This window comes from Triturus cristatus, chromosome 9, assembly GCF_964204655.1.
Source record: "Triturus cristatus chromosome 9, aTriCri1.1, whole genome shotgun sequence".
NCBI lineage: Eukaryota > Metazoa > Chordata > Amphibia > Caudata > Salamandridae > Triturus > Triturus cristatus.
In genome coordinates this window covers 840,072,328-840,087,839 of record NC_140592.1, presented here as the reverse complement: position 1 = coordinate 840,087,839, position 15,512 = coordinate 840,072,328, and the positions used below count along the sequence as shown (strand labels likewise).

The following is a 15,512-nucleotide window of genomic DNA, read 5'->3' as shown; positions in this document are numbered from 1 at the left end:
CATGGACTGGTGCATGTTCAGGGAGAAGACTGTGTATGTGGCTCGTGGTAAACCGGGGGCATGGGGTAGAATCTGGGGGCAATGGAACGCGTATCGTGGGGGTATCTGTATTCCCCCCCTAGTGGACACCGATATTGCTTTGTCCCCCTGACCCTTGATGGTTCCTTGCGACTTTGGAATAACCGAATATAGACGTCCATCTCCCGTGACCCCCCCCCGACCTATCAGTACTCCTTCCTCTTGATAGCTATTTGAAGGTCTGAAGTAGAATCCCCCGGATGTAGCCTGACCCACATTTTTTGCCCTTATGCCTCGCCTTTTGTTTTTATTTGTTATTTATGTTAAACCTATGTATCCTGCTTCCCTAGGACTATCCGGAGCCATGTACGGGGCTGGACCCCGGGAGTCGACTACTGCCTTAACATCTGTATGATCCTTTCTGAATCTAGCGGCCGGCCCTGGTGGTTGTAGGCCCATGTTTGTAATTGATTTATTGTTCAATAAAATTTTCAAAAAAAAAAAAACTGGTATTCTGCCAAGAGAAGAAGGCAGAAAAATTACTGCATTGTCAGTGGTGGTAGTGGGGCTACTTTGCTGCAGGTGCGAGGCCAGTGCAATTACTAATTCATTTCAGAAATAGCGGAGACAAACTTTGGAACAAATTGAATCTTTATTTAGAGCATTCCAATTTGACATTATTCAAAACTTAGTGCTGCATCCATTAGAATATTGAACTATAAATTGTTTATATTCTTGCTCTGGTAATTATGGATACTGTTTGTATCCTGTAGATTGAAATTAGTGGGTTTCTTTTGAAAATATAAGAGTAGGCTATTACCTTCCTCCTCTTATTTGCTTTCTCTTTCTATCGTCGTTTACTTCTTCTACCCTTGCTGCTATCCTTTGTCTCGTTCTTTCTACTCCACCTACTCCTTCCTCCCTCTTCCATTCTGCCCTTTACATAATGTGAGTTTATCCTCCCAATACTTTGTCCGCTCTCGTTGAAAATGTGTCACTGTGAATTGTCACTGCTGTAAATGCGTTAGCGTGGCTACATTGGTATGTCCCCCAACGTATTCCCTGGCAAACTTATGTACAGCCACGCATGTACAAACAAGAAAATGCAAACTAAATAGTATAGAATGATCTTAAATGATTCGTGTTTACCGGACCCATGAACTCAACTCGACCTATTCACAAAGGTCTTAAAATCACGATGTAATACTAAGGAAAACACACGTTAATGTAATCATTTTCCCGTGTACCTCTTTGCATTAGCATATGTATGTGAATGTGCATGCAGAGGAGATAAGTCATTACAGGTCTGTCTGTGTTTCGCCGTGCCTACATCGTTAATTATTTTTAAAAAGTCTTTTTTTCAAACAAAATAAACTACTAAGCATTTAATTTCACTTTGGGGCGCCTGTTTATTTTCTTATATATTGTGAAAGTCAGGCACTTGGGCTACGCCTGCAGTTTGCAAGCACGTGTTCCTGTATGCAGGATCCAGGTCTGAGGCTTGGTAGGGTATATCATTTTAGGAAACCCCAACACCTGAATTCATTGAGGCTATCGCTTTTCTGCTATTTGCAACTGATTTTTATTTTAAATTTAATAAAAGCAGTTTGGTTGTTAATTCGATACCGTGAGTCCCAAAACTCTGGTACACTAAGGGCCTCATTACAATTTAGAGTGCTGTTATGGGTGCACCTGATGAATAAAGTTATGAGGGGATGCTGTGTGAACTTGATGGGGCATTGTCACATTCCTGTTTCTATGCTTTGGATGGTGAAAGCGGTCATTCTGCGTTTTTTCCTATCCATGCATGCGCAGACTCTGAATGTTGTCCCCCCCCCCCCCCACACACACACTCACACAAACAGTCTCACACTCACACTCACACACACACACACACACACACACTCACACAAACACTCTCACACTCACACTCTGGCAGATTCCAACTTGGGAAACGTTTCAAAACTCAAAGCCCTGATTTGGGAGCAAACAACTGTTGCCTGAATCTGGATTAGTGTTTAGGATGTCTTGAAGCCCTTGGTGCTTTAACTTCGGGACGCTGGGGTAGAAGCTGCGCAGGCTGGCGCACGTGATACTGGGACTAAGTCACACTGGAGATTTCATGCGCCATCAGGCTAGTGGCATGAAACTTATTGGGTTTTTTTCCTGTGATATACACAAATGAAAGCTATATTTAATGTGAATAAAGTTTATATATTTTATAGAACAGAAAGCTTAGTCAGGACGAACAGCATTTTAATACGTTTTCTGTTAACTGCAGAATAACCAAAAAGAGTGTTCTTAATGTAATGTTTTGATATATAATTACACTTAACAAAATAGTTGATGTTTCTGAATTCCTAGACTGATATGGTTCACTGTGTTCCTCCCTTTCTGGTAGTTAATTTCTCTGATCGAGTACAACTCAGTTCTGATTGTGCGTGGTGCCACAGGCAGTGGCAAAAGTACTCAACTACCACAGTTTATTTTGGATCACTGCACTCGACGGTCTGTCTACTGCAATGTTGTGGTTACTCAGCCACGTAAAATCGGTGCCAGCAGCATTGCCAGGTGGATTAGCAGTGAACGGAAGTGGGTTCTAGGCGGCATGGTGGGCTATCAGGTAAGATGTTTTGAAATACTTTTAAATATCCGTTTGCAAAATATCTGCTCTCCTTCTTAGATGTATCTTTTTAATAAGCATTTCAAAGGGTGCTTGATAGTACAACTTGCATTTCAGAAATCATCATGAAAGGCAAATTGGTTCTATACATTATGACATTATTCAGTATGGCCACTCGCTAAAGTTAACAAACAAGCTGCAGTAAAATGCCTCTGAAACAGTTGTAACACTAATACATTGTAGCCTTAGAAGAAGAAATCTTGCAAACGATGTTAAAATAGGAGCTAAAAGTAATAGCAAATTGAGTAGAGTTTAAGGTTTTTTTTTTTTTGATAATCACATTTTTGTTTCAACAGAATGCAACCACCATAGCTTCGACATTGCATAATACCAATATTGACGTTGACATTTGCTAAGAACACATACATTGCAATCAGGCCCCACCCTCCTGCAGTGAGGTACAGTATATTGTGTGGATGGAACAAGCTACTCCATGGCACCCAGCCATTTGCCCCACACCCTCCGGTATTTCTTAGAACACCCCCATGCCTCGTACATGCGCACCAATCCACCCCCCTTCTCCATCCATCAGAACTTGGAGGTGTAGGACGTTTCCAGGAGGCGGCTATGTCCCGTTTTGCCACAACCATGGCTGTATTATAGAACAATTTCTCGTTCCAGGACCCATCAAGTCCATCTGTAATCCCTAAGATGGAGTGGCGCGGATCGTGGGGAACCTCCCACCCCAGGACCTCGGACAGCTCAGTTTCAATCTCTCCCCAGAACTGCGCCAGTTGGGGGCATGCCCATACCATGTGGAAAAAATTGGCCGGGTCTCCGCCGCATTGCGTGCATGAGGCGGATGGGGAGAGGCTGGCTCGATGCAGGCGCTGTGGAGTTAGGTAGACAGTGTATATGTAGTATAATTGAACCAGGCGGAGTTTGGCGGATGCAGTGACTGTCCTGGGCGACATGAGAGCGTCCCTCCAGTCCACCTCGTCCAGGGGGCCCACCCACTCCACCCATTGGTCCCGAAGTCGGTCGAGTGTAGTCGGGGTGTTGTTGACCAGCGTCTTGTAAATACGAGAAATACCCCCCTCCCCAGGTCGCCCAACATGGTCTGTGCTTCAAGGGGATTCTACTCAGGGATCCTAGTGTCCTCGGGCAAATGTACGTGGAGGGCATGCCGCAATTGTAAATATTTATAAAATTGTGATGAGTGGAGGGAATATTTGGATTGGAGGTCCTTAAAGGAGCGCGTATGGCGGTTCGCCCACACATCACCAAGATGAGAGATCCCGATAAGATCCCACTGTTGGAACCCCTGCTGTCCACTGACCTCCCGGAGCCAGGTACCGTGCCATAGAGGCGTGTGCTGGGTGAGTTTGTGCGTCCATTGGTATGCCGTAAAGCAGCCCGCAAGGCCAAAAGCACGGAGCGTGTGACGTCAGGCAAGGAGGACGGGAGGGATTCTCCATACATGAAGGATTTAATTCAGGGCAGGCTGAGTTCACTTAGCTCAAGCCTATAGGCTGGGTCTGACCACCCCCCATTGAACCAGTCATGAATACACAATAGACGAGTTGCTAGGTAGAAGAGATATAAATGCGTCATCCCCATGCCCCATCGAATGTTGGAATCTGACAGTTACGCAACGCCATCCAGGCCCTCCCTCCCCCCACAGGAATTTAGTAGCCATAGTGTCAATCTCCCGAAACCACACCCGTGGAAAGCAAAAGGGGGTATTTTGAAGGACATAGAGGAATCTGGGGAGAATCAGCATTTTAAACAAGGCGACCCTCCCCAAGGGGTTCAACGGCAATGTCTGCCATTTGTGGAGATCCGCCCTAGCCTTCTTCACAAGCGGGGTGATGTTGAGAGATCATCCCAATTCCGGGAGGAGCGTGACCCATATCCCGAGATATTTAAAGGACTGACGTCGAAACGGTATCCTAGACTGCCAGTCGAAGCATTCTCTGGAGAGATGGAGCGGGACAAGGATCGACTTATTGTCATTCATGTTGAGGCCAGAGGTTTGCCCAAAGGAATGCAGAATCTGAAGACAGCGGGGACCCGATTGAGCAGGGTCGGTTATGAAAAGCAAGACATCATCTGCATAAAGAGCGATCCTATCCACTTCAGAGTTGGGCCACTCCCACCCCCGAACGAGACTCTCGGACCGAATCAGAGCCGCTAGGGGTTACATCGCCAAGACGAAGAGAAGGGGCGAGAGGGGGCATCCCTGTCTCGTACCCCGTTGGATGGGGAAGGCACCAGAGAGAACCCCATTGACCAGGACGCGTGCCTGGGGCCGGGTATAAAGTACCCCAACCAACTGACGGAAGCGCGGGCCGAAGCCCATCGCCTCCAACACATCATCCAAGTACGTATAGTCTACTGAATCGAATGCCTTCTCGAAATCAATGAGGAGTGCCAAATAAGGAGAAAGGACTTGTCAGTGAGCCAGGGCCAGGTGCAGCCGTCGGAGGCAGTGTCTGGTGCCTCGTTGGGGCATGAAACCACATTGGTCCGGATGGACCAACGTGGTAAGGTAGGGCTTCAGCCGTTGGGCGAGAATCGCCGCGTACACGTCCGTGTTAATAAGGGAGATGGGACAATGGTCAGCACAGTGGGGAGTTGGTGGTTGGGACTTTGGGAGGACCACGATAGTGGCCATATCTGTTACAGTTTAAGGTTTTATTAATTGTTTTTACTGGTAAAAAATTGAAAATGCGTTTGCTAATTGATATTGCACCTGAGAATCCCTAAAAAGTACTAGAGAAAACAAGGGTTTCAATTGATTACCATGGTTGACATCCTTCTGGCCTTGAATATGGGCAACATCTGGTGATTGCATATTTTTGTATACTTATCCATCCCAAGTACCAGCAGTCCTTGCTATTCTTGGTAAAACACCACTGAAAATTTGCAGTATTCCCCTTTGACCTCAAATTATACTCCCACGTTTTTACAAATTGAATGGTACAAGGGTATCCTACTTGGTAAATTTAGTTAATCATTTGATGTTAGAAATGGGATCTCTGGTTGGCTAAGGCGTGCGTCGGAGCCAGGCAGAGACCACCACTCTAGTCAGGGCAAGGAAGTTACACGCCAAAGATAACCCCTGCTCACCCCCTTGGTAGCTTGGCACGAGCAGTCAGGCTTATCCCAGAGGCAATGTGTAAAGCGTTTGCGCACGCACACAGCAACAACACCCGAGGCACACCACAAACGGAACTCCACACCAGGTTATATATAAAAATAGCCTTTGTATTATAATAAACACATTAGATCATAATCACAGAATATACACTGTGCCAACTGGCACTGGGCAGTATCTACAGGGGATTATATACACCTGACAGGGCCAATTGGGCCACTGTCAGAACAATCCCAAAGGGAAATTAGCAAATGTAGAACATATACTAACTGTAGCATAAAATAATAAATGTAGTCAATCAGTAATAACAACCAGTCGCTACTGGTAGAAGAAATGAACTTGGCATCATCATCTTAGCATAAATTCCATTATGCCTAACATCCTAAGAATAAATGCACTACACATTAGGAATCAAATATATCCTGCCCCACCCTCAAGGGCATAAATACATTACGCTTAAATCACATTAGGCATCATGTTAGGTATAAAACATCATGTAATCACCATCATAAACACAGTGTGCCCAGGCGGGAGCACAACACCTGAAAACTGGCCCCAGGCCAACTGGCCTCTTACAGGGGCTCAAATGCCCGATGTCCAGAATGTCTGGGCGGGCTGCACACACAGCAAAGCAAAAGATGAGGCCTAAACGTGGCAGCTGCCCACTACTTGCTGGGCAGCTGTGTAATCACAAAGAGGGGCACAAGCACTCCGTGTGCCCTTTTGTGCCAACATGCGCAAAACGTTGCAGCTGCCTGCGCTCTCGCAGAGCAGCTAGGGTCAGGGAAAAGCTGGCCCTGGCACGACTGTGCCCTCTGGGCCTTTCTAGGGCTCTTAAAACAATATTGCCCCTGTTGGAGCCACACAGGCTCTAAAGTAATTATGCCCAAGCGTTGGAGTCCCGATCTGGGACTCGGAATAACCAAAGGGCCCGATGTAGCAGCTGCTGGGCAGCTGTGAAGAAGTGCGCGGGCACCAACACTGCGGCGCCACTCTTAGTAGCCAAAAATACCCCCAATGTTGGAGCGACCACCCTATTAGGTGGGAGCCGCTCAGGAAATACGCCGGGCTTAAACCGGCACCAACATTGCACATGCAGAGCCACCCAGCCCTTCTCAACTCACCGGGCTGCTCTCTGGGGACTCCGCTCCTTTCCTTGCGGTCTGCCGGATCCAGCAGCTTCCTCCCTTCGCTTCTGGTACGGTGTTTAGTGGCGTCAGGGAGAAGCGCCGCGGCGCCCCGCGCCTCCTCTGCTCTGAATGGCTTCCGTCGGTCGAGCCCCTCAGTTGCTAGGCAACGCCCGCGGTTGGGACCAATCCGAGCGCGGCGGGCTCCTGACGTCAGAGTCAGCAGTTCAGGAGATTCCCGGGCCAGCGGCGGTGATGCGGGGTAGGCACCCGTTCCCAACGTAATCGCCACAAGAAGCGGGGTGGGCACCCGCCACGAGAACGAGCACAAAGCAGGGTGGGCACCTGCTCCTCTCAAAGATGCGCAGCGTGGGGCGGGCACCCGCTATGGAGGTACCGATGCGGGGTGGGCTCCCGCTCTGTTTTCAAGCAGTACTCAGCGGGGTGGGCTCCCGCTCGAGAAGGACACAACTGCAGGGGGGATCCCCACGCCGGAAATTCCCTTAAAATGGTCGCCGCTCCATGCTGCATCAAACAAATAGAAGCGCAGCTCCTCTACAGAAAGGCACCACAATAAAGCGCTCCTCAGGAAAGGAAGATCAAGTGCTTCTTCAGAATGAAAAATAAAGTGCTCACAGGCGCTGCAGCCCCCAGGTCCAGGGAAAATCTTTTGGAATGAAGGAGGCAAAGGCTGGGCCCAGGCAGGCCAGCTCACAGGGCCCTCCAGCAGGGAGGCAGTCCCTAGTGGCGGTTCCTCCTAGCGCCCAGCAGCAGCAGGCCCCCCTCAAGTCAGGAACAACTCAGCAGAGCACACTTTCATGGGGTCACAGCCCCTTCTTTTATACATATTATTCCTTTGTTCCCCCAGCACAGGGCTAGGGGAAAACCAGATGCAACTGGTTTGGGGGAGCTTTGGAGCACTTTGTTGTGCTCAGCTCCTCTCTCCTTTTTCAGGTGGGGGTTAGGTGCTCAGACGCACCACAGGGGGCAGAGCCAGCATTTTGGAGGGAAGGCACAGTCCTATTCAGGTCCCAGGTTCAACTCCTCCCTCCCATCTGCATGCAGATCTCCCTATTCACCACTGGGCAGACTCATCCTGGCTCCTGGAGCCAAGCACACTATCCAGCTCCTGTCAATCACAAGCCAGACATGCACTCCACATTAGGCAGGCAGGCAAAATAGCACACAGAAGTACCAACTTCTAGAAATGGCACTTCTCCACTAGTCACCATATATCTGCGCACACCATTGCGCAGCATTTATTCTTACTAGTTTGCACATACTAAACTTGACCCTGCACTCCTCTCACACCAGGAATTACAATGGACACTCATATCCCCCCTGCATTCCTATGGGAGGGCAGGCCAGTCTCACTAAAGGTAACACAGAGCGCACGCACTTTACACTGGGACACAGTGCTAAAGTGTCTAGAGGCCTAAAACTACTAACACTACATAGGGAAAAAGGCTAGGATAAATGCAAAACGTGTAAGGGTAAACCTGCCAAAAGGGCCAGGTCCAACATTTGATATCTATCTGATCTATTAGCTGATTAGGACACTTTTGTGGCAGAAAAGCGAAGACTCCAGTGAAGATACAACATAGAAGCTGAAAGCCTTGGGTCCACTGTGAAAGAAACAGAATCATTCTTCGCCCCAACCACCAGCATGTTGCTCTAGAGGGCGCACATTTTCAGTACAAAAGGCAAAGTAATAACCCCAATGGACAGGAAACAAATTCACCTCTCAGGAACACTCAGTCCAGTTGCAAACCATAGGTACAATTCGTAAGAACAGAGTCGTGCTCTGTTATCTGTCTAAGGGCATACCTCTGTTAGACCTCTTTGCAACTTAGCAGTATTCAAATGTCAATGCTTCATAGGCAGGTGGTGGCACAACTTCAGTCAAGGTGAGGACTTTTCCTCTCACTTTTACAGGACAATTCACATCTGTCCACAACACCTTGGTTTTTGTGCAGATTATAAATTTCCAAGTGGTTTGATGCAAAGAGGACGCACTGAAGTTTATATGGTTGTGTTGATGTGGGACATGTGTATATATTTCTATCTCACAAATTAGTTATGGAGCTTTGGTAAGCAGCTTCTGATCCTGTTCCCAAGTAATAAGCATTCTAAACTAAAGTTGTGAGTAGGGATACATTGATTAAGAAAGCCAGGGTCACTAGTAAGATTGCCTATTTCTATCTTTTGGAATCCTACATCACAGTGAATTGTAATTACTGTAGACCGTCCTTAACAAACTTGATTCATTTATATTTTGTCATTGAAAACTTCTGCAAATCCTTGTTTCAAGACTTTTGGTGCAACTTGAGTTTGTTTTGTACTTCGTATTTTTTTCGTAGGTTGGTTTAGACAAAATGGCAACCAAAGACACAAAGCTGATTTACATGACCACCGGGGTTCTTATGCAGAAAATTGTTGGTGCCAAAAGCCTAGGAGAGTTTACTCACATTTTTATTGACGAGGTAAGATTTTAATGTATTTTCCTTGTTATTGTTTCTTTGTACTTGCTCATCTTCAGCTCCTAATACAGAACACTATCACAGGCCATCCCCACGTGCTAGCATTTAAATCATTTGGTGCAGGCCTACAGTAGAAGGAAACATGGGAGCGCAGGGATTGTATGAAATACGCAGCTGCATCATTTTTAATTCTAATCCCTACAACTTCAAAACTAAACATTTGCAAAACCGTTTTATAAGTGTTAAAATCGTTTATATGTCTCATTAATGAGTATAAAAATTATTTCACAGTTTTATACATTCATGAAGATTGAGACTTAATTAAAATAAACAGTAGCATTTCATTATACAGTAAATTCAACACAACTGTTATTTTTGGATCCCATATTTAAAGTATATGGAATTGCCAGTGATCCAATGCAAGGGACAAAATTAATATATTCTCCTTATGTCACAGATTCTTATTCACAAAGGTTCATTCATACATTCATTTGTGGGGCCCGTAACACCAACACACTTCACATCCACACAAAACTCACTTGAATCTGTACACAGGAGAAGGGGCTGCTGGACATGTGGGTACCTTATTATCTATCAGGATTCATTTTCTTACTACTTTATATACACATTCTATATACAACTTTCAGAATCCTGACTTTATCATCAAGGCACTCCACTGTTTGGTCGATGGACCAACTAGTTGGACTGGTTGATGGTGAATTAGAACCAGCTAAAACACAATTAAAGTCTAGAAAACATTTGATCTCTTCAGTGATTAATTTAATAACCACTAAACTCGTTTCCTATTATTTTCAATTTTGTTTATCTAAATCATTAATCAATCCCTTTAATCTTACATTTATGTACTACAGCTCATAATTTGAAATTTAGATTTATTAAACAGTAATTAAGCATTTAGAAATCTCATTTAGTCATAAATTTTAGGAAAAATACAGTAAATCATTTACCAATGAATAGGCGAGGATAGCTTCAAATCGAATAGGGAGTTATCCGCATTCTCAGGTAAAGACTCCCTCAGACAGGCAGTCCGACCCTCACCAAGGGATCAAACCGTCAGGCAAAAATACAGGATACAACGCAATATCTCTTGAGATTCAGCAATGTATATATGTCAATCCGCAGCATGGATTAACTCCACACCCAGACTAGCAGCATAAACTTAATGAAAAAATAGAAAAGTCGGAAAATTGAAAAGAGGAACAATAATCACCCAACAAGAACTCTCTCCCAAAGACTTTCCTTCAAAACAACTAAAGAATAACCCAAGAATGACAGCAACCGCAACCAAGTAACCGCAAAAGCAACTTCAACTCCAACTAACTCCCGTAATGACAGATGAGGGGTTATTATACCTTTCCTTGCCTTACTTCATACAAAATATGGCAACGTTAGGGGCAGAGCAGATGTTCTGATTGGACAGTTCGGTGTTATCAATAGTTCATTGCACTCTTCCCAGTGCAAACTGGTTCTTCATAATGACTTGACACAAAAGTTCTTAAATTGTAATGGTTCTTCCGATTCCCATGTGGTGACCAGAAAATGTATCTTTTTAAGGCAAAAGGGTCCTATGGACAGGTTCATTCTTTGTCTCTTCCGTGGTTCTCATACATTCATCTACTGGCTTGCAGTCAAGTCCCCAAAACATCGACCTTGGCAGGGAACACGGTGTCAGGAGTTCATTTCACCTCGTGATCTCCAGAGCCATCTGGGCATGCGCAGAAATCATCGCGCGCACATGGTGGCATCTGCTTCAGAGAACGCCATCTTGAGTACTGCGGCCTAGTAGGCCCGAATGTTAACTAAGCTAAAATAGACATAACAGCAATTAATATGTAGAAATGAAGTTTCTGATGTTCAAACCCACACTAATCCCAATATATATTAGTATTTTCCAGCTGCAGCAACATTTAAAGCGATAATACTTACCATACGATAACTTTAAGCCACAATACAACCATGAAGCAATATAAATCATGCATTTTTACTATCTCACCGCAATCTAAGGTTAGTTTGCGTACCCTCGTTAATTATTTAATTTTGCCATGCAATTAGCAATTTAGTCCCACGTGTATTTATGTTTATCAAGGTGCAAATATTGATTAGTATCACTTCCACTTCAAACCTGTTATGTAAATTAATTTTAGAATGATAACGTAATTAATTTCATGCAAATTAGAGGAGGTATACAAAATCTTGTTTTACTTGCTCCATCACTAGTCTCGGGTGAAGTGTGCAAAATATACTAGTATTGCCCCCTCTTGATTTTCTCGAACTTCATTTACTTTCATCAACAATTCTTTTGACATGTGCAGAATGCTGAAAGATGTCAGAGCTTTTGAAATCAAAGTCTGAGTCTTCTCTTTTCTCGCTTCAGATTTTATTAATCAGATTTGACGCTGTCATGACTTTGTCTTATCTAGATAGATAAAAAACTTGGCTCAGAACTAAGATCTTTAGCTAAATCAGTGTCGCCCTAGTAGGAGATACTGTTTATAATGTCGTGGACATCACCCACTGCATTGGACCAGGGGTGCATCTAGACTGGCACTTCGATGGGGTGCTAAGAGGTCAAACATTGGAGGCCAAACTAAAACAATATTAATTCTCGCTGTGAGGATATATTCTAGAAGTGCTGTTTACCACGGCCCCACTGAGGGAGAGTTTGGCCACTTATCAAGGTGGCAAGCTTCGACCTTTTGAGTTCATCTATACTGAAATAAACAGCACTTCCGGAATATATCCTCACGGAGTAAGTGAATATCGCTTTAAGAGCCCTGATGAAGTTCCACAAATTGTGATTTGGGAACAAAACGCGTTGGCTGGTTTTATGAACAACTATGGATTTTGAAATAAAGAGAGAATTTGAAGAACTCTAAATGGACTAGAAATGTGCTACTTTCAGTGCACCTCCTTTTGTTCATTTTGTATTTTGAATCTGTAACCAGTGGCACCAAAGGGAGACAGGTGCATGAAGTGTTGTGCACAATTGTTATAAATACGTTAGCAGTGTTCTAGTGAGGTGCTATCTAACAAGTCCATCACCCTGCATCGTATTTGCTTTGAGATTAGAGGCCGAACTAACATCGTGGGCTAAGAGGTCAGCCATTGAATGCCAGGCTAACACTTCAAGCAATGGAGCAGAGCTATCCCTAAGCCAATACAAGAAAATAGAGTGTTAATTTGTGCCATTTAAACATATTGATCAAACCTGATGGGATAATAGTAAACCTGTTTTAGTGGATTTGGCAATGTTTATAGTCTACTGACCAAGATTCTTAAAAAGGGCAATGAGTGAATTGACATCTGAAAAGCGCCTCCTACAGTTTTCAGTACAAATCACTTTAGAACTAGTTTTTGCCAAGTTATTACAAGATGATAGTCCTTTATGCCAATTTTGCGAAAATTCCTTCGGTGACTTTGACAATTAGCCCATGAAATACTTTTAATTTGAACTGCAGAAAGACCCTCCTCTCTGACTGTTGACCTAAGGTACGTTTTCAGTCTGCTCATCGGGCTGTTGTACCATATACTTATTTTTGCAGATCTTAAAATATTGAGCTTGGTATGTTAATGTACCTGATTTTAGGATGTTTTACTGGCAAGATTGGGGTCTGATTCCTAATGCATCTTCCATTCTTCCTGAGATTGAATTAGTGAGTGGCAATCAGATGGCAATATTACCATCTTATAATTACGCTGCCCCTAAACTGCTCTGGTTTAAATCAAAACAAAAGTTATGCTTAGCACACCACGTTGATCAGGACTTATGAGATGACTGAGCTAAATCATCCAGGCCTAAGGAAATGGCAAAAAAGGTAGTGGTCTTAAAATACCTTTGCAACAAATGGTGTTCTAGCATGCAAATTATTCCTTCAAGCACCAGAACACTTCCAATGTGCGGCTGATGGGCAATGTACTCCAAAGAAGTCACTTAAACATAAGGTATGCCTCTGAGTAGCATATGTTCTAATATCAATACCAATGCTTTTATTTCTGTTCTGAAGCCTGCAGCACATAAAGTGTCAAATCCACTGAAGTATCAATGTTATTTTCAAAATCTGTAGCGGCAACGTGGTTTATAAAATGCAAAATTTATTATGACTTTCTCTAAAATTCCTTTGAAAAGAATGACCATATTCTCCTAAATATCTATACTAATTATAGCAGTTAGCCTGGCCTGGTGGCAGAAAGGGGCAACTTTGAATGGGGCGCAAGAGGAACACCTGACCGACAACATGGTTACCAACTTGTTGCTATAACACTGGAGCTTTTGACAGACCCAGGCTTTGTTTGAGCGCAGAATAAGGTTTCACAGGCATTTTGCTATCAAACTACACTTGTTTGAAGAGGCAGGACACAATGATCTAATGCTTAAACAAGGGGAGTGCTGATGTACTGTAGAAAATCAAGGCATACGTTAAAGCAGATTTTAACCCTGTCTTACTAGGCAGTCTGAAAAGCTGATCACAGAGGTGTGCACTTTATGTTATGTTATGTTATGTTAAATGGGACTTTTATAGCGCAACGGCTACTCCAAAGGAGTGTCCCGGCGCTTTTGTGCTCCAGACCAAAGAAAGAGCTGGAAAACATAATAGTAAAAATAGCAGGGGCCTAAAGAGGGGGCAGATTATCCAGTGAACAGCCAGGTTTTTAAGTCTTTTCTGAAGGCAAGCAGGTTAGCGGTGTTTCGCAAGGACACCGGTAAGGAATTCCATAGCTGCGGAGCAAGAAAGCTAAAGGACCGGCCGCCTAGCCGAGCCCTTTTGATGCGTGGCACCCGAGCCAAAGCCAAAGCTTCTGACCTGAGGGATCGTACAGGTCGATAGAAGTCCAGCCTCCTCTGAAGATATTTGGCACCATTGCCATGCAAGGCCTTATGGGCGAGAGTCATGGCCTTGAAAAGTATCCTCTTCCGCACCGGAAGCCAGTGAAGGGATACGAGGAGATTGGAGGCACTGGTGCGGCGGTGCAGGCCAAAAATTGCACGAGCAGCAGCGTTCTGAGTAACCTGCAAACGCTGGAGGAGGTATTCAGGCAGACCCAGATATAGGACATTTGCATAGTCCAATCTGGACCCTATGAGTGCCTGAACAGTGAACCTCAGATGTTCCACCGAGAGAAGGGGAAAGAACTTGCGCAACATTCTGAGTATCCCAAAGCATGTTCCCGTAAGAGTGGAAACCTGGGATTTGAGCGAGAGCTCGTTGTCAATTTTAACCCCCAGGTTCTTAGCCCACTTAGAGGACTGAGTGGGAGGGAACATGTCAGCAGGCCACCATCCCTGCCAATCTGGTTCTGATGGGCATCCGAAGAATAGTATTTCGGATTTGTCCGAGTTGCATTTGAGGCTGTTGTGTGAAAACCAGCTAAAGACAGCCCCAAGGCACTCGCAGATCCTTTCTCCATCAAACTCTTCGCTCTTACGACAGGTGAATAGAAGCTGGGTGTCGTCAGCATAAGAGACGATCCGGGCCCCGTAGGACTCCGCCAGTGTCGCCAGAGGGGTCATGAGGATGTTAAATAGAGTGGGGCTCAGTACAGAGCCCTGAGGCACTCCGACTCCCAATGGCGGCATCTCGGCGGACCCGGGTGGGACCCAGACCGTCTGCCGGCGGTTGGCCAGAAAGGAACGAAACCAGTTGAGCACCGTCCCCCCTAGACCGATGTTATGAAGTCTAGTGAGGAGATCCTCGTGGGGGACGGTGTCAAACGCCGCCGACAGGTCTAACATGACTAACATCACCCTGCCTCCTGTGTCCAGCACCTCCTTCACGATCTCCGAGACTTCCAGGAGCGCCGTCTCGGTGCTTAAGTTGGAACGAAAGCCCGATTGGGATTCATGAAGTAACTCATTAGACTCCAGGAAGTTAGAAAGCACGCTGTGCACGTGTTTCTCCAGGATCTTGGTCAGTGCTGGAAGGAGCGACATTGGCCTATAATTAGAAGGCGCCTCTGGATCAAGATTGGGCTTCTTGATCAGGGGGATGACCATGGCTTGCTTCCAGGCCTGGGGCAGAAAACCCTGACTCAGGGATAAATTGAGGATAGGATTAGCTATGGGATTAATGACATCTGCCATTTTC

The 15,512-nt window shown here is 45.1% G+C and overlaps 1 protein-coding gene across 1 annotated transcript in view; it reads left to right on the top strand.

Annotated features, from left to right (window-relative positions):
* The window catches only part of TDRD9 (tudor domain containing 9), a 2,714,501-nt gene that overhangs the window by 545,308 nt on the left and 2,153,681 nt on the right, over positions 1-15,512 (top strand). The window contains exons 4-5 of the mRNA XM_085626273.1: positions 2,420-2,641; positions 9,289-9,411. Of these exons, the coding sequence (XP_085482399.1) occupies positions 2,420-2,641; positions 9,289-9,411 (345 nt within the window). The remainder of the gene's footprint in view (positions 1-2,419; positions 2,642-9,288; positions 9,412-15,512) is intronic.